The sequence below is a fragment of the Lacerta agilis genome, chromosome 4 (assembly GCF_009819535.1).
Source record: "Lacerta agilis isolate rLacAgi1 chromosome 4, rLacAgi1.pri, whole genome shotgun sequence".
NCBI lineage: Eukaryota > Metazoa > Chordata > Lepidosauria > Squamata > Lacertidae > Lacerta > Lacerta agilis.
In genome coordinates, this window is record NC_046315.1 from 20,478,742 (window position 1) to 20,503,801 (window position 25,060).

General features: G+C 40.4%; 1 protein-coding gene across 2 annotated transcripts in view; it reads left to right on the forward strand.

Moving 5' to 3' along the window:
- The window catches only part of CUL5 (cullin 5), a 29,745-nt gene that overhangs the window by 305 nt on the left and 4,380 nt on the right, over positions 1–25,060 (forward strand). The window contains exons 2-16 of one of the 2 annotated variants that reach the window (XM_033146234.1): positions 8,286–8,395; positions 11,454–11,553; positions 11,934–12,110; positions 12,791–12,932; positions 13,842–13,987; positions 14,070–14,150; positions 15,594–15,687; positions 17,761–17,891; positions 18,401–18,508; positions 19,889–19,953; positions 20,714–20,846; positions 22,042–22,173; positions 23,571–23,694; positions 23,854–24,029; positions 24,154–24,315. In XM_033146234.1, the coding sequence (XP_033002125.1) occupies positions 8,286–8,395; positions 11,454–11,553; positions 11,934–12,110; positions 12,791–12,932; positions 13,842–13,987; positions 14,070–14,150; positions 15,594–15,687; positions 17,761–17,891; positions 18,401–18,508; positions 19,889–19,953; positions 20,714–20,846; positions 22,042–22,173; positions 23,571–23,694; positions 23,854–24,029; positions 24,154–24,315 (1,881 nt within the window). Of the gene's footprint in view, positions 1–8,285; positions 8,396–9,098; positions 9,261–11,453; positions 11,554–11,933; positions 12,111–12,790; positions 12,933–13,841; positions 13,988–14,069; positions 14,151–15,593; positions 15,688–17,760; positions 17,892–18,400; positions 18,509–19,888; positions 19,954–20,713; positions 20,847–22,041; positions 22,174–23,570; positions 23,695–23,853; positions 24,030–24,153; positions 24,316–25,060 lie in introns of those variants that run through there. The other variant, XM_033146235.1, reaches the window with a different exon arrangement.

The window sequence follows — 25,060 nt, forward strand, 5'->3', positions numbered from 1 at the left end:
CAACCCCCGGCCTGGTTGGGCGGCTTGCCTGCCTGAGGGAACCTCCGGCCTTTGGGGGTTGGGTGATATGTGGGGAGGAGCTGCCTGGCTGATAAGGAGGGGGAGGGATATATATGTGTGTGTGCGGTGTCGGTTTTTTTTTTTTTTTTAAAGCACCGAGGAGCACTTCCGACAAGTTTGCTCTGGATCTCGGGAGGATGCAGTTAAACACCCCCGTTGGCTTATTGCAGCGCCGCCGTAACAAAGCAGAGATATCATAGGCAAAACATATCTGCTTCTGGGTGCCTGCCTAAAGAGACCCGACTGCCAGGGTTAGGGTTACATGGTAGGAAGGCGGAGAGCTGCGAGCCTAAAGGTTGGAAGCCTGCACTGAAAGGTTGAAAGTGAACGAAAATGCAACGGACTCGTGTTTCGGGCTAGGTCTCATTTTTCTAAACTAGGGTGGAGCACATCCGACTTAACCTGTGTTGCATCACTGTGTGTGTGCATCTTATAAGGCGAAGGGAGCTTTGCATTCCCTTCACAAAGTTTTTCTCGATTTCAGCCCCTGTGTCTTGCAGGGCGAAGGCAGGGGAAGAAAATGACAAGTGCTCTAAGATATGGTGGTCCTAAATGTATTCTCCACCCCCTCAGCCTCCACCCCCCTCCTCCAACCATCAAGGGTTTTCAGTGGGGCTTATGCAGGACAGCTTCCCACTGGATTTTGCCCCCCTCCCATCAGATTTGTTGTCAGCCACTTTGTTCCCCTTAATCATATCCAAAATTTTCTGCTGGAGGTGCCTACCTGCCTTTGCACATTTATTATGATTATTTATTTGATTTGATTTATACACTGCCCTTCATCAAAAGATCTCAGGGCAGTTCACACCTGCTTTCCAGTTGCTATCTTTTGCCCTTTCCCTTTGAACTCCATGTATCCTACAAGAAGTGCCAGCCTTTTGCTTCTGAACACTAGTTCGTTCTGATGTAAATGAAACCCATTTTCAACTGGAAGCATGCACTGAGAAGGGTGATGAAATACTACAAACCTTAATGCGCTCTTACACTCCACGTTTGGGATCCTTTCATACCTTTCATTAATTAAACTGGAAGCAGAGGATGGGGAAGCTGTAAAAGGCAGGTATAACTCAGGCTAGGAACAGAAGGGCTGGAGCTAGGAAACAGATTAGATAACAAATCAGGAGCATAGGCAGTGAGTGGGTGAGTGTGTTTGGGGACATAAAAGAAAAACAAGTGCTCAGTATTGTAATTAAGTTAAGGATTTGAGAGGCTGAAAAAAAGAAAATCTCAAAAGGAGTAAAGCTGTCAAAGGAAAATAGTGCAGGAAGGGTGGTGGTGGGAGTGAGTATGTGGGAGGAGAGTATGTGCTTAAAACACACAGATGTAGCAGCTTGTGTGAATGCAAGATTGTGTGTGTTTGTGAATAGCAGAGGGTAGCCAATGTGGGACCCTCTGGAAATTGTGAACTCTCGGCAGCCACAGCAACCATAGTCAGTGGCCTGGTGTGATGGGAGTTCTAGTCCAACAACATCTGGAGGATACAACCTTAGCCCTTCCTGGTATATAGCAAAGTGGCAATAATTGAGGGTAGGGCTGGAGAAATCTCCAATACAGATTTTTCCCTCCCCCAATCTTATGTGTGGCTGACCCATTAAATTTGATTTTTCTCCCCAAAGTCTGAGTGAAATAAAGAATTGTAGAATGTTTTCCATTCCTGATAGGTATTGTAACAAATTGTCATTTAATCACTAGGCTTGGGTGTTATGCATTAAGCAGGTTGGCACTAGCTTTTTTGAAAATTGATGTCTGGTGAACTTGTTTTAAGCCAAATACTGCTGTAAGAGATTGTAGAACAAATAGGTATATTTTATTATTTGCTTATTAAATGTTTATGCTGCTAAATATAACTAAAATCTCTAGTTTAAAACAAAAATACAGCAAAAAATTCCTAAATATGAGATAAAAACATGTAAGAACGTTATAAGCTATTTTGCTATAGCAAAATAAAAACACAATAGCCAAAACTTCTTTGCTTTATGCAAAATGTACAAGTCCAAGCCACTGAAAAAATTGTTACTGTATTAAGTGACTTATTTGATAACACTTGTCCCCTGATCGTGTTGCTGTCATTTGATAGGTTGAGAGAGGACAACAGACTTACTTTTCTACCTCTTGTTGATAAATAGATTTTTTAAATTATTGTAATAACTTTCAGGATAAAGTATACTCTTGTGAAAGTTAACCTATGCCTTTTTCCTGTACACATCAAGATATTCATAACTGGAGAAATGAATGCCATTTATCCAGTAGATAATTCAGATACTTCGAAGTTAAAATATAATCAGAATAAGTTGTTTCGTGAAGGTGAAATTTCAGTTTTCACTGTTTTCTGCATTAATCAAAATTATGAAAGAGGTTTAAGTTTTGCCCTTGTCTGAGTTCGTAGATATGTATAACCAAGAGAAGGGATGTAAAATGTGCCCATGTAGAAGTACAGTGCTTTCTTCTTGAAACAATGCTCTAAAAACATCTCCAACATTAAAATTAAGTACATGCAAACCTAAGATCAAGCAGGTTGAAATATTTATGCTTTTGATCTTACTTTTGATAGGACTGGGATTATGAAGTGAAATATGAGGCTGCTTTTAGAAAGAGGCACTTACCTCAGAAGTCTTCCAAGAAATATATAGTGATGCCAAATTAAAATGTCGAGGCCTTGATGGCTGTAATCCATCTGTCAAACTCCCTTTTCTAGAGTGTGTTGCAAACCAGTGGCCTATGGGCCTCATCTTCCCCTGAAGGGCCACCTGATGATTTTCTCTAACCCCATGAGGGGATATTTCAGGAAACAAACATTAGTTTATCTGTACTACCAGTGATGGTGAAGACACCCCATCTGAGTGTATGTGCTGGGGGATGTCAACTTAGTAATAGAGCCAGACCATGTATGGTAGGCTTTAATGGCACTGGCTTTATAAAGTCTGAAGAACAAAATTTCCCCATTGAGTACAGAAGTTTGCCATCCGTGCACAATGGCATTCTTGGCAAATAAAGCCCAACCTCTGAACAGCTTCCCAGTTACCTGTAAATGTTAGCACATGGCTTTGGAATAGGCTGAGCTATTAAACTAGGTAAATGCAGTTTCTCCCTACGCGTCACCATCCAGTTGCAGTTCTCTTGTTCTTTCTACTAGCAGACGGGCACTTCTCACTCTCTTTCTATAGCCATTTTTTTCTTCCTGTCTTACTGTTGAACGCAGGTAGGTTCTTGGCTTAGTCTGTAGGAGCCAGGTCAGATCAGTTCATTCTTTTGCTCTGACCAGGGCAAGAGAAAGGAGAAGTTAAATAAATAACCACTGGCTGTTTTTCTAATTTAGTCCCCTTTTCTTCACCTTATTACGGAGAACATGTAGCCAGCCTCACAAGTGCAGATCAGCCCTTCCTTCCTACTCAGAAGCTATAAGTATACAAAAGGGACAAATATGCCCAGTCATGGACTTCCCTTTTGGCTTTCTGTCCTTTTACCTCCCTCATTCCCTGCCTTACCACTGGTCTTTGCTTCCCTCTCCATCTGGTGGTGAAATCCATTTCCTTTCCTTGTTTAGGCCTGAGGCAGGTATTTGAAATTGGCTACCATGTGTTGGATCTGTGGGGTTTGTTAAGATGCCCAGGCCTAAGTGAATGCATTATGGACAGTGTTCATATGGCTAACAGCTATAGGCTGAATTGGTATTCATTTACATAGCAGTATGTCTCATAGGGATGCGGGTGGCACTGTGGGTTAAACCACAGAGCCTAGGGCTTGCTGATCAGAAGGTCGGCGGTTCGAATCCCCGCGACAGGGTGAGCTCCCATTGCTCGGTCCCAGCTTCTGCCCACCTAGCAGTTCGAAAGCACGTCAAAGTGCAAGTAGATAAATAGGTACTGCTCTAGCGGGAAGGTAAACAGCATTTCCGTGCGCTGCTCTGGTTCGCCAGAAGCGGCTTTGTCATGCTGGCCACATGACCCGGAAGCTGTACGCCGGCTCCCTCGGCCAGTAACGCGAGATGAGCGCCGCAACCCCAGAGTCGGACACGACTGGACCTAATGGTCAGGGGTCCCTTTACCTTTTATGTCTCGTTGACAACAGTGCAGTGGCATCTGAATAAGCCACAATTCAAATATATTGTGGCTTCTTTCTCTCTCCTAGGGTCCTCACTCTGGTGCAGTCTGTAGCAGCCATCATCACTTGTCCCAGCCTCTCTAAAACCCCTGATTTCCTATGTCGTCCAGTTATTGCTTCTTGACTCCATCTCCCAACCCAAGTTGGTCTTGCAAATTACCAGTAGGCAGTTGTCACTTTCCTACCTACCGCCACCACCTGCTAAACTCCCTAAGTTTTTACTTCGGCAATAAAATGCAGCAATAAAACAGATGCTAATGTGTTATAACAGTAGGACCAGAATTCCATTGATTTGCAATGAAGCCATATTAAAGCAGTCTTTGGACTTATTTTTCATGTTTCAGGCATCTATATTGTTGGCTCCTAGAACAAATACAGTGATAAAAACGCCATGTGAACCCTAGTAGTCAATGGAGCATATATGATTCCAATAACATCAGTAAATTCTTAATATTTAGTATACAAGGCTCCTATGAATAACCACAGCATATGATGCTGTCATGGGTATATAAAATGGGTAGATAAAATGTTTTCTTAGTATAAGAGTAGCTTCTGGCATCTGACTAACAGTTCCTCTTAATTTCTCTGCCAATATACATAGTGAATTCGTTCATCACAGCAATATGTATGTGTATGAAAATGTGAACTACTAGCTGATAGTACCCAGTGTTGCTCAGGAATTCTATGAAACCAAGAATTACTGAGTTTTATAAATGGAAAATGTGTTTTTTGGTGAGTGCACACAACCTCATTGGCCTGATCTGAGAGTCCAGATCAGCCCCAACCTGAGCGACACCCAAACTGGACCTGAGCCCCAATCATTTTGGCCGCAGGACTAATGCTTATTTAGGGTTTTAAAAATTCCTATACAGTCAGGAGCAGGGCAGGGCAAGGAGACATTGTACCTCCTCCCACCCCACAGACACTGCAGAGAGCAAGAGAATTAAAGCCTAGTGGGTGGGTGCTGCTTCACCAGTGTGTTCCTTGCAGGGAACCTACTGGTGAAGCAAACCTATGCAGCCAGCAGACTTGTACCCTTGATGGGTGGCTCCTGAACTGCTGCTGTATGTACTTGACTGCTGTGCCAGGCATGCTTGCCCACTCCTCACCAACATCATTCCCCCCCAAGGTGTCCCAGTTCATTGCGTTGCAGGGTCCAGGCATCCCCACTTCCACTGACAACAGCACCTCCTCCCACTCCCACTATCTTCAAATGTCTCCAAACTGGTGCAGGTTGGAATGGTTCATCTTGATTCAAAATGGCCTGCAGCCATTTCCAAACATAAACGAAAACTATCTCCTCCATCTTGGGATCCATCAAATTTGGTTATGATATCTCAAGCAGCGTTTGAATGCATTGAGACAAACCATGTTCTAAAATTAGTAATAGTAGTAGTAGTAGTAATGTAGAATAATATATATATATAGAGAGAGAGTGTGTGTAGATGTGCCTTATGTGCTAGTGTCTCTCTTCCTAGAAAAGGCTGCAAATTAACTTGCCTGGGGTGGGGTGGAGGGCTGCTGTTCTCAGCTACCTATGAGGAAGACTAGAGTGGATGGGGACAATTGATGTTTGCAGAAGGTATTCAGAGTCTGAGGTTCTGCAGCATGTTACAATAGGCTACCTGCAGTTGCTTAAGGTAAAAAGCTAAAATTTTGCCTGCCGCGCTGTGCTAGAAGACTGGCTAGAATTCTTCCCTGTTGTCCCTTTGTGTGGAATGTGGAATGAGGCTGTGTGGAATGAGGCCATGGCAACTTGTTATATAGACATAATTGTACCAGTACAGTTAAGGTGGATAGGTAATGAAACTTTATACCATTGTAAATGCAGAACATTCTCTGTGTTATTAAAATCCAGGCAATTTGTTCAAATTGTCTGAAATTTAGCATGGGCTTTCTCCATGTTGATACATTAAATGCAACAATCTAGCTTGCTCCATAAACTAGCTATATTTGAAGAAAACTGTTGAGGAACAGCCAAGTTGTAGCAGTCCCATTTCCCTTCATTTGTGGCCATTTTTTGCTCTCCCATAAGATGCCATAAAGGTAAAGGTAAAGGGACCCCTGACAGTTAAGTCCAGTCTCAGATAACTCTGGAGTTGCAGCGCTCACCTCGCTTTACAGGCCAAGGGAGCTGGCGTTTGTCCGCAAACAGTTTTTCCGGGTCATGTGGCCAGCATAACTAAGCCGCTTCTGGCGAAACAGAGCAGCGCACAGAAAATATGCCATAGAATCATATAATAGTTGAGTTGGAAGGGACCATGTGGATGATCTAGCCCAACCCCTTGCAATGCTGGAATCTTTTACCCAACATGGGCTCGAACTCATGACCCTGAGATGAAGCTTCTGCTTTTTCTCACTCATTTAAATGCACCTAGAATAGTAAAGGAAGTTATATTACAAGTGTCTGGCATTTCAGTTTTGTGAAAATTCATTATTCTCATAAAGATAACTATCTTTTAAAGTCTCTGTGTAAGTAACCAGTTAAAAGCAAGTCATGAAGCACATGCTTAGTAAAAAGATCAAAGGAAACTTTGGGCAAATAGAGTCTAAGTTGTAAGTGAGCACAATATGTTTGAATGCAGAATGTGTTTGCTTCTTGCATGGTGCAGAAATTGGATGAATGCCATACAATTTCTTGTTCCTCTCCTGTCTAAATATGGAAAATTTGTGAATGTCTTAACCCTTCTCTTAAACTGGAAGCCAGTAGAGAACAACAGCAGGAGAGAGCAATTGCCCTTGTGGGCTTCTCATGAGCGTCTGGTGATGGCCACTGTGGGAAACAAGCCTTCACTCTGATCCAGCAGAGATCTTTGAATTTCTGAGGCTCATGATATTTCGTTGCATTTAATTTTTCACTGAAAAATCCAAACTCCTAGTATGGCAACATATCACAACAATCATTATTAGTCAACTTGAATACCCAGTCCTTTCGCTTTGATTGAATGAATGTCTGGGTTAGTGCAGTGTGTCATTTGGATCTGCATACAGTGTTTTCTCACATGGATTTCTGTCCCTCTCAGTTTGCATGCACTGTCTCCACTGCAATAGGCTCTGCCTGATCACAGGGTAGATGTGGTCTTTCCACTGTACAGTAGCTCTATCACTCTGGCTTGAAGGAGAATAATTTTTGTGTGTGTTTCCTTATCAGCTTTGATGTTGATTTATGAAGCAAGAACATGAGAAATTGTGAAAAGGGTTCAGTGCAGGCACATTTTAAGTGTCAAGTACCGGTATATTTGCATGTATTTTTCCTCCTACCGTACCTTTTTGCAACAAAACAGCAATATCGACACACTGAATATGCTAGACTGAGAGCAATAGAGCATTGTGTTCAGTTGTGTTTAAATAGACCCAAACCTTCTTTTGTTGGCTATCACTTGGATTACAGAATGAACATACCTCACCTGGATGTATCTGAAGAATTTTGTACTTCAGAATCTGCTTCCGAGTTTAAAATGTGCTGCATTAGGTAGTCCATATCCCTAGTGCTATAAGGTTACAGTGGTGTTTGAAAAACTCCAGCACGATGCAGATAAATAAAACAATGAAAATGCATTTTGTCAGTTTTTCATTGTCTCCCCTTTTTGTGGCTAATAACTTTAAAAGTTTCTTTTTTGTCTAAGTTCTGGACTATTACTTAAATGTACCTGCTGGAGTATCATAGACAACTTAGGGGGATAGTCAAAACAAAATAAAATAAAAAAATCCTTCCAGTAGCACCTTAGAGACCAACTAAGTTTGTTCTTGGTATGAGCTTTCGTGTGCATGCACACCATGAATCTCTCATTGGGAGATTTTAAAAAGGTGGCTAGTTCAATTTGTTCGAAGTCTGAACCTGGGAAAAGCAATGTGTGCTGTGATTTCTACTAAGTTTATTCCCCTGAGGATTGCAGATAACACAGTGTGATCATGAAACTTCACAGGGTAAGATGCAATGAGTTATTTAAAGAAGTAGTTGTCCAGTTGATCTATTTGACTACAGGTGGACTCAAGTGTACATGTAATTGGAGGCCCCATTGAGCAAAATGAACTGGATTCAGAATAAACATACATAGGATTGGGCTGCAAGATTAATGCTTATTTGACATGTATTTAAAGTATGCTGTCTTCTTTTCTTGAAGAATAAAGGTTCACTTCAATTTGAAGACAAATGGGATTTCATGCGCCCCATTGTTCTGAAGCTTTTGCGCCAGGAATCTGTCACGAAACAGCAGTGGTTTGATCTATTTTCGTAAGTAGTGTGTATCATTTGTAATTCTTGGGTAATAGAACAATGGTAATGGTTTGTAATATCTTGTTGAAACAGTTGTTTAAGGAAAGACCCTGTAATAGACTTCTTACTTAGGATAATCATTTGTTTTCAAGATAGCTAGCAATTGACTTTGAAAATTAGAATGGTAATGAAGTGATTTATTTGGGATTATCGTTTACTTAAACTGTTATGTATTGATGTACTGTGCTCATAGGTTCCACATTCAAGTAATTTTTCTCTGATAAAATGGTTGGACAGTTATTTTTATATAGCACAATCTTCTGTCAACAGAAGTCTAAATTCTAATCAATGGTTTACTCAGAGCTGAAAATATGCTGAAAAGAGCAATTGCCGAAGCTAATAGCAGCTTTTAGCAGTGCTGCATTTACAAAATATGCACACACACAAATGGATTTCAGGAGGTATTTGTGGAACACACATACCCTTTTGTTAGGAACATTTGTTCCATTTTTTGTTGACAGGGTTTTTCCTGCTAAAGACTAGCAGTAGAAGGGGCTTGCTTCCTGGCCTGTAATGGTCACTTGAACTAGCGAGCCCCTGGCTATCAGGGCTCACTCCAGTAACCTGTGAATTCCTCCTCAAGTTGCTCTTGCCAAAAAAGGGAGCTGCTGTTAAGCCTTTTCCTGACATTCTCCCCTCCCCCCCTTTCCGGCCGATGTTCCTTGAGCTGAGAGATGAAGATTGGGAGGTTGGAGGATGGAGATATATGCATGGGCAATCATATGTTCATAGGAGAGATGGTACCCATGCCTTGTATGCAAGTGAGCTTACTTGAGTGTGTAACACACCATACTTGCTGACCAGAGGGCCTTGCTGCTCTTAGGTAAGCTTGTGGGCTTGCCCTAATATGATTTCTCTCTAATGATGTGTGCTTAGAATGAGCAGATGAAGGTGACCCTTTCCTAAGTGGAATTAAAATAGTGTGGCAAACTTGAGAGGGAAGGGGCAAGCAATCAGGGCTAAGAAGTCTTGAGAATTTCATCACCAGCTCTTGCAAAGGTGAAACACATCATATGAGACATCTTTGCAGTACAGATTGCCATAAAGTGACTCCGTAGAGGATTTGGCAGTCACATGGGTGGCAGATTAAGTTGAAGTAGATGTAGTCCTACTCTGGGTACACACATTGAAATTAATGGATATGACTTACTTATGTTCATTAATTTCAGTAGGTCTACTCTGAGTAAACCTTAGTTGGATACAACTCATAGGTTTGCTAAGCTCCAGATCTGATAGTTTCAAATAAGGACATAAAGCACTTCTATATATATGGAGTCATACTAATGATTTATATAGCATCTATATAAATGGGTGTCAGCTGCTTTTATCAGTGGGCTTTGTCATGCTGGCCACATGACCCAGAAGCTGTACGCCGGCTCCCTCGGCCAGTAAAGCAAGATGAGCGCTGCAACCCCAGAGTCGTCTGTGACTGGACCTAATGGTCGGGTCCCTTTACCTTTAATCTTAAAGGCAGGTGAGTGGCCAAACCCTCTCCCTCTCCCCAAAGGGACATGTTAGCAAATCCAGTTTCTTTCTGATACTTGAAGTCAAGGAAGAGACACACTGGAGTGCCTAAGCAAGAGCAGAGGCAAATATTGTCCATTTTTTAGCCATTTTGCAGGGAAACCAGATTGATATCTGGCTCTGCGAGTGAGAGGAGGGCTTTTCCTCTTTATTTGCTTGCCTGTGCCTTCATCTCACTGCCTCATATTGCTGGAATTCCAGAAGGAAGAAGGCGATTGCTTTAATTTTGCCCTTAGTTCATTCGTTTTCACACCAGTAACAGTACAGGAGGTCGCAAGTAACTTCAAGTTAGTTCGAGGCATCCATTTATTTTCGAGGCATTCATTCATTTCCGAGGCATCCATTCATTTCCGAGGCATCATCATTTCCGACTTACTCACGCAACTTCAGGTTATGAGGCTTGGCCGGCGCCCGTGCCAATACGCACGTGGAACGCTGGCCGCATTTCCCCAGCAACTGGTATCCCGTGTGTGGGTGGCCTAGACTCACACACGGGAAGCTCCAGCACCGAATCCCCGCAGGTGATGAGCACCTGGGGTATGTGACATTGTCAGAATCTCAGGAGAGCAGCTTTTTCTAACAAACTGCTGGTTGCTAACCTAATTCTGACCGGTAGCAGCTCTTCAGAGTCTCAGTCAGGACTGTCTTAGACTTATTACCAAAATACCTTCAACTGGGGAAGCCAGGCACTGAACTTGGGACATTTACAAATGTATGTGATCTAGCACTAAGCTGCAGCCCTTTCTTTATGTGTGCCTCATTAAAACTGTTTCATTTTTTCTCCGGGGAGATGGTGTTTCTCCACCTGAAAATAGTTCTGTTTCCCAGGACGGCAACTTTGGTTAGGCATACTCTGTAACAGTGGACTTTGTAAATGAATGATAAAGTGCCAGATTCTTTTTTCTCCTGTGAATTATTTGACTTTGGACATTAATATTGCATGTACAGATTTGTATATGTTGATATGTCTATTTAAAACGGCCTAATGGACAAAGTAATGCGTGGTCCCACTTTTCCCAGCCGTGGGTAGGCACTATATTGTTGACATTTAACGGGGGTTGCTTGAGGACTGTATATAGGTTTTCTGGGCACATTATTATTAAGTGGCCACTTAAACTGAAATTTCAGCTATACAAAACAAAATAAAATAAAAATTCCTTCCAGTAGCACCTTAGAAACCAACTAAGTTTGTTCTTGGTATAAGCTTTTGTGTGCATGCACACTTCTTCAGATACACAGAAACAGAAGTCACCAGACCCTTAAATATAGTGAGGGAGTGGGGAGGGGTATTACTCAGAAGGGTGGTGGGAATGGGTGAAGTGTGCATGCACACAAAAGCTCATACCAAGCACAAACTTAGTTGGTCTCTAAGGTGCTACCGGAAGGAATTCTTATTTTATTTTGTTTTGACTATGGCAGACCAACACGGCTACCTACCTGTAACTTTCAGCTTAGTATTATCTTGACCTGACTGAATGTATATATTTTCTAGGGATGTGCACGGCGTTTGCTTGTGGGATGATAAAGGCCCAGCAAAAATACACCAGGCTTTGAAAGAAGATATCCTTGATTTTATTAAACAAGCGCAAGCAGTAAGTTTTCAACTTGTCAACAAGTAGATCCTTTTCTCCTGATATCTCAAAAGTGTGTTTTCTCAAAGGCAGCTCAACTTTGCATACAGAACTGAGAATAACCACAAAAATGATGGGTCACCTAATCCAAATCTCCCTGGATAGGGTGGTGTGTACTGTGCAAATGTTGGGCGATTGTCATCCTGTAGCTTTTTTACAAGTTTGCGTTCTCTGTGTTATGTATGGCATACTTTTTTTTTTTTTAAAGAATCAATAGCTACTTTGGTGGTAGGCATTAGAAATACTTGTGTGTGTTTTATACCCTGTGATCTTCGGATGAAGGGTGGTATAGAAACTTAATAAATAAAGATGATAATATTTTGAGCCATCTCTTCTTTCAGAGAGTGCTGAGCCACCAAGATGATACTGCATTACTGAAAGCCTATATCGTAGAGTGGCGTAAATTCTTCACGCAGTGTGATATCTTACCCAAGCCATTTTGTCAGTTAGAGATTACTCTCATGGGCAAACAAGGCAGCAATAAGAAGTCCAATGTAGAAGACAGTATTGTACGAAAGGTAAGTGCTTTGCTGTAAATATACACCATCACAAAGAGAGTTTGTTGTAGAATGAATACACGGGATAGCATAGTGAAATCTTGCATTGTCCATAGTTATACTGAAGCATCACTTTAAAGTGGGGGTTAGAACTGATGGGTTACTGAACTGCTTCTTTTTCCACTGCCAGACATAATTCCATAATGCAGTGCTAGTCATCCAATGTAGTGGTAGCTTTGCATATTCCTGCTGCTTTTTTTCTTAAACAAATTCATAGGTTGAAGTAGGTAGGTGATGAATATGTCCTTCCTTTGAAAGTGTGAAAAGGAGTGTGGCCAAAAAAAGCAGTTGGTTTATGCTTTCCTGAGTTTTAAAGATAAGACGGAGCAAGTGCATAATTAGCTGGAGTTATTTAAAACACACTTTCTATTCAATTAACAATGCTCACTATAAAGTGACCATATACCTCATTGGAGACCTTTTTTGTTTTGTTAGTCCTTGGTAAAGAGAGTGACAATTGTAACAGAACATTTGTTTTTTTGAATAGCTGTCATGTGGACATGCTGTACTATTTGAGAAATAAGTTTAAATCTGAAACTGAACTTTTGCCAGGCCCTTCAAAGGCCAGTTTTTAATGGGTTGCCTTTTGAGAATTTGTACATACCTTTTAATATTATTTCTTCTTCTTTCTGTCTTTGCAGCTCATGTTAGATACTTGGAACGAGTCCATATTTTCAAATATAAAGACTCGCCTTCAAGACAGTGCAATGAAGCTGGTCCATGCTGAAAGGCTAGGGGAAGCATTTGACTCTCAACTTGTCATTGGTGTTAGAGAATCGTATGGTATGTGTTGTTTTATGGGACATGTCTTCAGAACCCCTTTAATATACAAACCATCATTGCTTTCCTCCAGCTACAATTTGCATTGACAAAAGGATTGATGACAAGTGTACAGAAAAGACCGGTAATCTCTGTAACCCAGCAGCAGGAGCAGTTTCTAAAGGTGTTTGAACTATAAGGTTTTTTTTTCCTTGATGCTTGAAACTTATCCCTTGTCTTAATTAGTAAATAAGGAATTTCTTCAGACATTTCAATCAGTGATGATCTTAAGATTCATGTTACTGCTGCTTTTGCACAGGCAAATGCTCTGGGAATTTTTTTTGGGGGGAGGGAGGGGGAGGAATCTGAAATCCCATGGGTTGGTGGAAGGCAAATTTGATATTTTTTAAACACTACCCTTTTTGGTGCTGTAAGTTCCAGAGTTAGCCCTCCCTCCCTGCCTGGCCCAGCCCTCGCCACTCTCCTAGAATGCCAATTTTTCAGGTCTTATGCTGGAAAGATCTTTCAGTAATGACTCAGGTGACTGAGCCGACAGGTTGAGGGAGTTAAGACTGCCATATCTTTGCCTAAATTGGAACATGGGGCTTATGCCAGCATAGTCCAGCAGCACCAGGAATCGGCTGACTGAGCTAGAGATCCTCTGGGTCCTTATTCTCTCATCCTGAGACAAGTCTTGGGTTTGCTCCCTTGCCTGCTAAATTACCCCCAAAAGCACACTTTTATTCCTCTTATTAGACTTCTAAGTTATAGTAATTGTATGTCCAGATGATTGGTAATGTTTTAAAAAATGGAAAGCTAGACTTAAGTTTTTCTGCCTGTTGTTACATTCATTGTCATTAATGGGAGAAGTAAGTGTGTTTCATCATATAGAAGCCCAGGAAGAATGCTTTAACTTTATATTCCTCATTTCAGTTAATCTGTGTTCTAATCCTGAAGACAAACTCCAGATTTATCGGGATAATTTTGAAAAAGCATACCTTGATTCAACAGAGAGATTTTATAGAACTCAAGCCCCTTCGTATTTGCAACAAAATGGTGTTCAGAATTACATGAAATATGTAAGTTCAAATGTGTTTATATGAAATCATTGGTCCTGTTAATGTTAATATTCTAAGTAATTGTTGTTCTGCTTCTGTACAGGCAGATGCTAAATTAAAGGAAGAAGAAAAAAGAGCACTACGGTATTTAGAAACCAGGCGGGAATGTAACTCTGTAGAAGCGGTACGTGTTAGTTTTAGCTATATATAGCAGATATAATTATATACCATTGTATATCCATTTACGTGGGTGCAAACATCACTGAGCTCTGTGGGACTTGTGTATGGGATTGCCCTGTAGAATGTGTACATGCTTCTGCTTTTTTCTCCCTATGTTTTAGGACCCACTCTGTTCCCTTGATTGTAATCTTTATTAACTGTTGTTAATATTGTAATTCAAAATTGTTGTAATCCTGGAACTTCATGGTGAAGAGTGGATGATGATGATGATGAATAAATAATACTCACATTAGTCAAAATGTGTATAAATGTAATTTTATCTACTATAGGGGGTGTCCTAAATTTGTTTCCTACTGGGGAGGTCTGTATTTTGCAAAATTAGAGACTATAGCTCAGTGGTGGCCAAACTTGGCCCTCCAGCTGTTTTTGGACTACAACTCCCATCAACCCTAGCTAACAGGACCATTGGTCAGGGATGATGGGAACTGTAGTCCCAAAGGAGCTGGAGGGCCAAGTTTGGCCACCACTGTGTATAGCTGATTTCAGATGATCCTCTAAACCAGAGCTTTCCAAACTGTGTGTCGTGACATGTTAGTGTGTGGGCAGCAGTTTGTAGGTGTGTCACATGAATACTCCCCTGCTCCTCCTGGGGCTGGAAAGGGGTTAGTTTAACCTCCGGTTTGCTAATAAAACTGAATTACTGTGTCGCAAAATGATGCATGTCTAAAAAGTGTGTCACCAACATGAAAAGTTTGGAAAGCTCTCCTCCAAACCATAGTTTGAGCAAGCCCTCCAAACCAGAATTGCAAAGCAGAAAATGATCCTGGTGTGCTGTCCTAGTTTGAAGGGTTCATTTATTGAAAAGAATCTCCCCCAAACACTTAACCCAAAATGTCTTCCATATCACTAAAAAAAAAAAAGACAACCCCCTCCCATTCTTCAGTCTCACAATCAGAGAGGTCTCCAGACCAAATGGATTGGGAGGGAGGAATAAATAAGCAAACTCAGGTGTAAGTTCTTAGTTACCAGTTCTTTGAATGATAAACTGGATTGGAAAGAGTTCAAGGAGTTAATAAGTTGTTGGTGTCTCAGCTGCACAGATGAAGTGGCACCACATCTGTTCTGTCTTCTGCTATGTAGCCTAATGTAATGGCTGCTATCAGGTGACAGTTCATGGAGGGAGGAGCTTGACTGTATTCCTTCTGTTTCCTCCACTATTATTGCCTAATGTAATGGCTGCTGCAAATTGTGGCTTGATTAAAAGAGGAAGTGATTGATTGAGGCATGAGGGAAGGAAGGAAGGAAGGAAAGAAAGAGAGGGGGGGGAGAGGGAGAGGGAGGGGCGGAATGTTCCTCATCATCCAAAACATGATTGCAAGATCATCTCAATTCAGCTGATGCGTTTCTACATCCTAAGTACACTAATGGTTGCATTGCTACCTTTCAGCTTATGGAGTGCTGTGTGAATGCTCTGGTGACATCTTTTAAGGAGACAATTTTAGCTGAATGCCAAGGCATGATCAAACGAAATGAAACAGAAAGTAAGTGAAGTGTAGCATAAATCTGTGTCATTAGATTGGTATGGACAGAGTAAAATATATATCTGATTTATATTACTGCTTTTGTAAAGAGTAGCACACAAGAAGGCTATGCTTTTTATATACTTTGTAAATATATTTTATCACATGTTTCTTTGTTGCACTTTTATCCTACCCTTTCTGAGGGGAGCTCAGGGTCTGTTTACAAAGTTATTCTCCCCATCTTAATCCCCAAAACAACCCTGTTAAGTACGTGAGTCTGAGGAATGTGGCTGGTCTAAGGTTAACTTCACGGCTGAGTGGGAGCTGAAATCTCTTCTACCTGCATAGTCTAATAGTTGAACCACGACACCACACATCGGGATGTTTATATTCATTCATTGCAGTTTCAGTGCATTTCATGTAACTGAATGAGGGTTAATCCAGTGGTAGCTGAAAGCATACTTGGCCCCACCATATTGCATTACGACTGCTGCTGCATGCTTTTAGCTGTATTTCAACAGCCTTGTCTGTCTTTTGGGTCTACTTAGTTTTTATCATTTAGGTGAACAGGCATACCTTTAAGCCCTAGGAATGCTATTAGTTTATGCGCCTTTTTGGCAAAGGTTTATGTTGATGACAAGCCATGGGTGAAAATCAGAAGAAAAAGACTGCATAAACAAACAACTGTACACACTATAACCTTTTGTTTAATTTACTCTACTACATGGTATATGTTATTTGTTGTGTGTGTTGTTTTTTTAAATTGCAATTAGTTCAAAATGGAGGATTCCACCTTTCATGGTATAAACATCTGCAGTTAGGCCTGGGAATTCAAAAGGCATCTGACCTTTAAAAAATATGCTTGGCTTCTCATCCTGACAGCACTTCTTTGGCACTAGTCCAGAGCTGAATATAGCAAGGTAGCAAACGTCGTACAAGTATAAGTTTCATTTCTCAAGGGGAATGAGACTTTATGGGAACTTGCAACTATTGAGAAATTGATTAGTGAACTTGGGCTATTGCAGTGAATTTCGCTGCATAGTCCTGGAGAAGACTGGTCCATAAGGCCACTTCTTCCCTCACAGTTTTGCTTTCTGCTGCATCCTTCCCTGAATGATTCAGTGATTTATTTGTTTTACATTCCCTGCCTTTCCCCCTGATGGCACTCAAGGTAGTTTCTCTTCTCTCCCCTTCCAAGGGTTAACCATAGTTCTCTTTCATGGTCCCAGTGCAGTCCCATTTATAGGTACTGTGCCTGTGCAGAGCCTTATTTTGGAGCCTTCTAGAGCTAGGCTAATGTTTTCTTCAGGCAGCTCACCACCATCTTGGCACACATGCTCAAAAGGGCCATGACTACTACTGTTCTGTGTTGCTTTCATCCACGTCAGTGGCAGCATAATGAGAGACTTCCTACTTGCTTGTTCTGTCAGAGGTTGAGCTTGGCTATTTAAAATCAGCACTATATTCCTTTTTATTCCTTCTTTACTATAGTGTACTTTATTAATACAGTACATACAGATTTTTTTAAAAAATATTTCACATCTGTTTTGATTGCTGTGAGCCTCAGGGTGCTTCTGTCTTCTCCCAGCAAGCCTATTTTACTTTATTTTCACAACATTTATATACTGCTTATATACACATATACCATAGTTCAAAGCCTAGATTACAAGGATCCTGGTATTGATTAACCATGGTGTGTATGTGATGGAAGACTATGGTTAATGCTGGAAAGGAAAGGGGGAAATTAGTTCATGGAGGAGAAAGTGTGGGTTCTCAAGGCTGCCTTCCAGTTTGCACATCGTGGTTTGCACAGAGCCCAGGTTAAGCCTGAACAGACCCATTGGATAATCTCATGTCATTATTCATAGAATTTTCACCAATAGTTTGTGAAGTGGAGGGGCATTTTGCAATTAAGAGAGCATGAATTGAACATCTTGCAATTTGTAGAAATTATTATTATTTGAATTTATATACTGCCCTATACCTGGAGGTCTCAGGGTGGTTCACAGAAGAAAGCTTCTCTGGAATAAAGCTTCTAGATGCATTGCTACAGATGAATTGACTTGTGGCTTCTTCAACTTCTTTTGTCTTCAGAGTTGCATCTAATGTTTTCATTGATGGATAAAGTTCCTAATGGAATAGAGCCTATGTTGAAAGATTTGGAAGAGCATATTGTTAGTGCTGGATTAGCAGATATGGTAGCAGCCGCTGAGACTATTACTACTGTAAGTAGGTGTTTCTTGACTTTATCCCTTACCCTTAGAAAGATTTCCCTATATATCAAATATTGGAAGTTTTATTGGAAGCACCTGGTGTACTTTTCCAGTCTATAAAAAGGGATGCATCAAAAAGCTGACAGTAACCAGATATCTGTCAAATTGTCCACTAACACTTAACAATTTCCATTTTTAATATATTTTGAATAGTTCTTGTTCCTTTGTTCTAACAACTTGTACTTAGCAGAAATTTCTGTAGAATATAGGTACTTCCAAGAAATGCATTTTAGGAATATAATTCAGAAAACTTTTTATAAATTGTTTGAACTTAAAATTGTTAATGTGCTTCATAAAATTTTGCTTAAGTAATTACTTTTGAACTCAATACCCTCCATGAAAATAAGTAATTCACAGAAAATTGGTTTAGTTTACCAGTGCCACTGATTAATAATAATGTGCTATTTTTTCTCACAGATTTGGCTTTTTATTTTTTGTTGCTTTGCTTCTTCAATTTTTAGGATTCTGAAAAGTATGTAGAACAATTGCTCACATTATTTAATCGATTTAGCAAGCTGGTTAAAGAAGCTTTTCAAGATGATCCAAGATTTCTTACTGCCAGAGATAAGGTATGATGGCTATTAATTCAGTTGGCCATTTGTTTCAGTTTTTAATACTGTGTGTTTTAAAGCACAATGGCATACTTCATGTTTCAAGTCTACAATTTGTTATTGATGCTTATGGGACTTGCATGATGTAAATGAAAAATATAATAACTAGGCATCTGACTGTCATCTTAAGAATTCTCTATATAGAAGTAATTGCAAGATTTCAATCATATGCTTATACAATTACATTAGATACTGTCACAGCTATACATGCCTATTTAATCATGATATGTCAATATTGCCCAAGCATCTAAGTCGGGGATTTCTTAAGATGATTATAGAAATAGTAATGAATTGAAAGTCCTAATACTATAAACCCTATATAAAATGTTGGAGAATACCATCACAAGGTATGATGATATACTAATACTAGGTATACTACTGATATAATGATAGGTTTTAAGATTGCAGGCAACAAAACTGTTACATTTCTATGAATAGTTTAGCTAGTTCAGACATCATATTCAGCTGAATTAATAATTGGGATTACCCTGCATGTGTCAGGAGTGAGGCAGAAGTAAGTCACCCGGAGTAAGTGAACTCTCTATTAGAAAAAAGCAGGATCTGCACAGGGTTGCCAGGCCTAAATGAGCACATCAACATTTCTTCAGTAGGTCTTGCCCCTAGGAGACAGTTGCAGAGACTGAAGGTCCACAGCTGGCTATGTCACTTCTCCAGGGTTTTCCTCAAGCAATCTGAGACTGTGCCTGTGCTTTTGCTCCTCCCGCTAATGCCTCTCCTAGTCCTTGGGAGACCAGCAGGAAGGGGAGCTAGTTGCAGCAGGAGAGGGAGACACCTGTGATTTTTCACCAGGCTGACTCACCTCTGCCTCTTGGCCCCTCTCACCCACCCCCCTCCTGCTGCAGCTTCTGGCTCTGATTCTGGACTTCTCTCTTCCACAGATTTCCCCCACTCACTAAGCCCTATTATCTCTTCAGCTTCTGACACCTACTCCTTCCAGTCTTCTCTCTGACCACCCATCAGCAACCTCCAGCTGGGGGTCCTCCAGCTGGTTCCTCATACCATTCTTCTGTGTCCAACCTTTCCATGACAGCATGTTTGCACACACCTAACCTCCACTGACCTATGTGCATTTCTCCTTCTCTTTCCCGGTTAGCGAAGCATAGGTGCCAGCTCCCACTAATTCTCTTTAGCTTTCAAACTTAATACTGCAATGAAAGTGGGGAGACCATGAACCTTCAGGGAGCTCTTACTGGCCAAACCATAGCTTTGCAATCAGCCCTGTGTGATGTCTGAAATGAAAGATGAAGATTTTGAATGGTCAGTTTTGGAATCTGTTCCCGTGTTCAGAATTGAATGGATGTTTTCATTTTATTTTAGGCATATAAAGCTGTTGTTAATGATGCCACAATATTTAAACTTGAATTACCATTGAAACAGAAGGGGTAAGTTGTTCAAATATTGGCTTGAATTTAGTTGCATTCTGTTTGATGTTAATTTGGCAAGTTTATTATATAAACTTGGTTTTCCAGGCCACCTTGGGCTTACATTCATCTTTCCCATCCTCGACATTGTATATTCCGTCCTTTACCACAAACAGATACCGGTAATTGTAAGCACCAAATTACTGGAAGTTGCAATGCCACATTATGTTTAAATACTTGAAACACTTGAAATTTCTGAATCCTTCCACCATAATTGACACTGTTCTAATCTAGAAGCTGAAAGAAACCACCTTCAGAGGAGTCCCATGAAAGTGCCTGCCTTGTGGTGCTTTTGTACTGTATATTCTCCGTATTGTAACTTCTGATTGTTCATTTAATAGTAGGCCCAGAGTTTAAGTCACACACAGCTTGTGGTGATGTTAGGAGGAGCTGTTTGTTTTAATAATTCTTTCAAACTTGGAATCTTCTCTCATACATGCTGTGCTGCACTGGCTTTCTGAGTACAGTACCTTCTGCTAACTCATTTACAGAAATTACTATTTTCCGTTTTAATTACATTTGTGAAATAACATATGGACCCTGGGAAGGAAAAGAAGCAAATGGAATTTAAGGAAAGTGTGTAAATGTTTGTCCTTTATATTGAAGTGTGCCCCCCCCTTTTAATTATTAGCAAAAGCCTGACTTGGTATAATGGTGTGCAACTTCACATTGAGGGCTGCTCAGTATAATTTTTTGATAACTACTTCTCATGTTTGTTTAGTGTTGGACTGAAAACACAGCCAGAGTCCAAGTGCCCAGAGCTGCTTGCGAATTATTGTGATATGTTGTTGAGGAAAACACCGCTTAGCAAAAAACTAACCTCTGAAGAAATTGAAGCAAAGCTTAAAGAAGTGGTATGTGCAGATTCTAGTTTTTATCTGAGAAAAAAAATACAATTGTGATCCCCTGCAAAATTTATTTTGATCACCCTGCCTCCAAAAAACAGCAGGATTAACAGGGAGGGAGACAGTCATTGAAGTTCAATGCCACAATAGTTCAGTTCTTAATCTAGTTGCTGTCTGGGTGCAGAGTAGCAGCTTAATTTTATGCACAATTAAGTATTATTCCTTAATCTGTCTGACAGTTGCATGCAATTTAAGTTGTCTGATGTGGGGTTCAGACCTTTCACAAAATCCTCTTTTCATGCATTACTTGTGTGAAGATGCAAAATGTACTGAAAACATGTGGGGTTGTGCCTTTAGGTCTGCCCCAATGGCTAGCAGCTTCTCCCACTTGGCCATCCTCTCATTAGCAGAGACATCTGGTTCAAAGAAGCATTTGCACACAAAATCTCTACATATGGAGGCTTCCCTGGAACTCTGATTGCACTGAGTTTGAGGGCTCAGGGTAGCCTCTTGTGGAGGTTACTGCAGAAAATTTTTTCTGCCCCTAGTGTCAATGCTAATATGTGAATTGTGAGGCCAGGAGCAGCTGTGCATTTTGTTCTAAAAGTGTGGCATCCTCCAACCCACGACCCCTTTCAACACACTTCGCCTTTTTATTGCTTTGTGGGGGTGGGGAGTTATTAGTTTGTTTTTGTTTTATTGTGTATTTTTTGTTCTCAATTTGTATTTTTATATTGTGAACTACCCTGTGATCTTTGAGTTAAGGGTGGTATACAAAATTAATAAAATAATAATAATTAATAAATGTGAGTAGTGTGAGAAGGAGGCTAAATAGTCCCCATGTACTGTTGTGTTTGAGTCCTGGCACCTTTTGTTTTAGAAAAAATTAAGCACACTGTATTGCACACTAACTGCTCAATGCTACTGTGTAGGTTTTTTTTTTGCAGAATCAGATACGGCTGTGATCAAAAGGGAGAAATGCAGAACATTTCAATTAAAAGTGAAACTATGTGTTGTTAAACCACATTTGTTCCTCAGTGATAGCTTGAGAAGGAATATAATTATATCTGTAGTCGTTTCATGGAGCATGACTGCCGAAAGTTCAATATGGGAGTATGAGCTTGCCACCTCCTGGCTCGGCTATGCAGTAACAATAGATGTTAGTAGCAACCACTGAAACTAGTTTAATGCTTTTTTTAAACAGCTATTGGTGCTCAAGTATGTGCAGAACAAAGATGTTTTCATGAGATACCACAAAGCTCATTTAACAAGACGTCTTATATTGGATATATCAGCAGATAGTGAAATAGAAGAGAATATGGTAGAATGGCTGAGAGTAAGTATCTCAAAACCTAATGTTTTTATTATTCATCAAAGTTTGTTTAAATAGTGCAAATATTAATGTTTTAAATATAAATTATTGAGGGTCTACGTATTAGTATCTTTTTAGCACTGCAAATTGGATGTGTGCTATTAAATTCCCTTCTTAGAATAGGCCTTTATGTTTAAAATTAAGTATTTTTTAAAATTAAAATATTGAAAATTAGTAGTAGCGTTGTTTCATAAGACTTAAAGGTAAAGGGACCCCTGACCGTTAGATCCAGTTGCGGACGACTCTGGGGTTGTGGCGCTCATCTCACTTTACTGGCCGAGGGAGCCGGTGTACAGCTTCCGGGTCATGTGGCCAGCATGACAAAGCCGCTTCTGGCAAACCAGAGCAGTTCACCTTTTACCTTCCTGCCAGAGTGGTACCTATTTATCTACTTGCACTTTGACATGCTTTCGAACTGCTAGGTTGGCAGGAGCAGGGACGGAGCAACAGGAGCTCACCCTGTCGCGGGGATTCGAACCGCTGACCTGATCAGCAAGCCCTAGGCTCTGTGGTTTAACCAACAGCGCCACCCACGTCCCTTCATAAGACTTAGGCTTACAGTATTTTCTATAAAACACAATCTCTCAGAATAAGCTACAGAACACATAATTTAATTAGATTAAGTTCCTTATGATGATATAACTTCAGTCCTCTCAAGAGTCCTCTCTGTGAGCATTGCACGGCTCTCTTTTCTAGGCAGGTGCATCTCATGAGAGTTTGTTTCCCCCTCCCTCAAGAGGTTAGTAGGCACCCATTCCTTCAGTAAATGAGTTAACACCTTGGAAGACTTTTGACTGATGCAGGAACTTTGGGAGCAATCTCCCTGGAGGCTTGCAGAATTACTCCTTTCCTGAAAGAAAAAATGTCTGCATATATAATGGGACTGGAGGCCAAACTCTATTTCTGGCCAAGTCATTTGTAGGTAAACAAATTGCATCATGATGGTATCCAACCCCAAGAAACTTGGTGGAGGGGAAATAGAGCCCTAACTGTTTTTCATATAGTTATGCAACTCACATAACAAACATTTTCAGACTTGCTGTGTTAGGTGTGCAGAGCTGATCATTGGACATTGCCAAGTGTAGTAGTTACTAAGGCCATACTAGCTGGTGTTTTCCAGATTTACATTTATCAACATGCTGCTTCATCCCACTTGAGACCATCTGGTTTTCCATTATCTGATAGGCCCATGTAGCTGTCAAGCACGTGTGTGTGTGTGTGTGTGTGTGTGTGTGTTGTCTACGCGGGTTATACCTTTTGAATTAACTGCATTTGAAAAATAGAATGCTACTGTGTAGTACAGCCCCTTCCTTTTAAAGATCCTATTGTGCCTACATTTAATTTGCCATCTCTTTATGCAGGAAGTAGGTATGCCAGCAGATTATGTAAATAAGCTGGCGAGAATGTTCCAGGATATCAAAGTATCTGAAGATTTGAACCAGGCTTTCAAGGAAATGCACAAAAATAATAAACTTGCCCTACCAGGTACTCTTGTTTTCCTATGTTACATAGAATCATGCTGCTTAACTCCAGCATGAAAAGAGTCAGTTTCTTTATTGTGCTAACCTGTCAGAGATGTTTTGCTGTTAGCTATGTGTGACTTACATTCTGATTTGGAATTCTTCTGGGTGTTTGTTCTTACAGCGGATTCTGTGAATATCAAAATTTTGAATGCTGGGGCCTGGTCCAGAAGTTCTGAAAAGGTTTTTGTTTCGCTGCCCACGGAATTAGAAGATCTCATCCCTGAGGTGGAAGAGTTCTACAAAAAGAACCACAGCGGCAGGAAACTTCATTGGCATCACCTTATGTCCAATGGAATTGTATGTATGCATGTGCCAGTCACTTCTGTTCTGTATTTATGTAAATATTTACTTGGTCTTGGTGAGCTGGAGACAAGTCTGTACTTAAGTACAGTTCATGGATAATTTTTGGTCCCTTTAACAGATAACTTTTAAGAATGAAGTTGGCCAGTATGACTTGGAGGTAACAACGTTTCAGCTGGCTGTGCTTTTTGCCTGGAACCAAAGACCCCGAGAGAAGATCAGCTTTGAAAACCTTAAACTGGCAACAGAACTCCCTGATGCTGAGCTCAGGAGAACTTTGTGGGTATGTGCCCAGATTTTTAAACTTAATTTTATTTATAGGAACAAGGGTGTGAGTGTTGGGTGGATAATTTTGAAACTAAGCTCAATCTGCTATGCTTTTTAAGTAAAATTAAGTCACGTAAAACTAAACAATAATAATATTGAGAGGGTGATAATTGCACAGAATTCCTGAATGATCTTTTCTTGGAAATTGGTTTGGTAGTCTTAATGTTAAGTCAAGTCCTATTTGTTATTTACGTACCACTGTTAAGGATACACACCCTTCCAAGGTGACTGAGGTGTAAAAACAAAATACGTTAATAAAATCGCAATAAAACAAATATCAGAACAGTGCAGTTGGTGTCAGTAGGCAGGACAGAACACAGAGCAGCAGAGGTCTGTGATTCCCTCCCCTCCCTCCCTCCCTCTTCTTTTTCCAGGACTGTTTGTTTATGTCATAAAATTTATCACTAAAATATTTACACCCATCACTTAAAACACCCAGAAAGTTAAAACCACAATAGAATAGACAAAAACAAATAAAGACTCCTATGAACTTTGTAACAGTTGGGCAACAGTTAATGAAGAGGCGGGAGATAATACTGTAGCTATGAAAGTTGTTGAACTTTAAGAGTTGTCATACTTCCCATCTTATTTTTATACTGCCTTTTTATGGTTAGAATTACTGATGATGATTCATATGTTTTTGATCAAAACAGCCTGTTCTCAGTGTAAGGGGGAAGGGAAGCTATATCTTACAGTTCCAA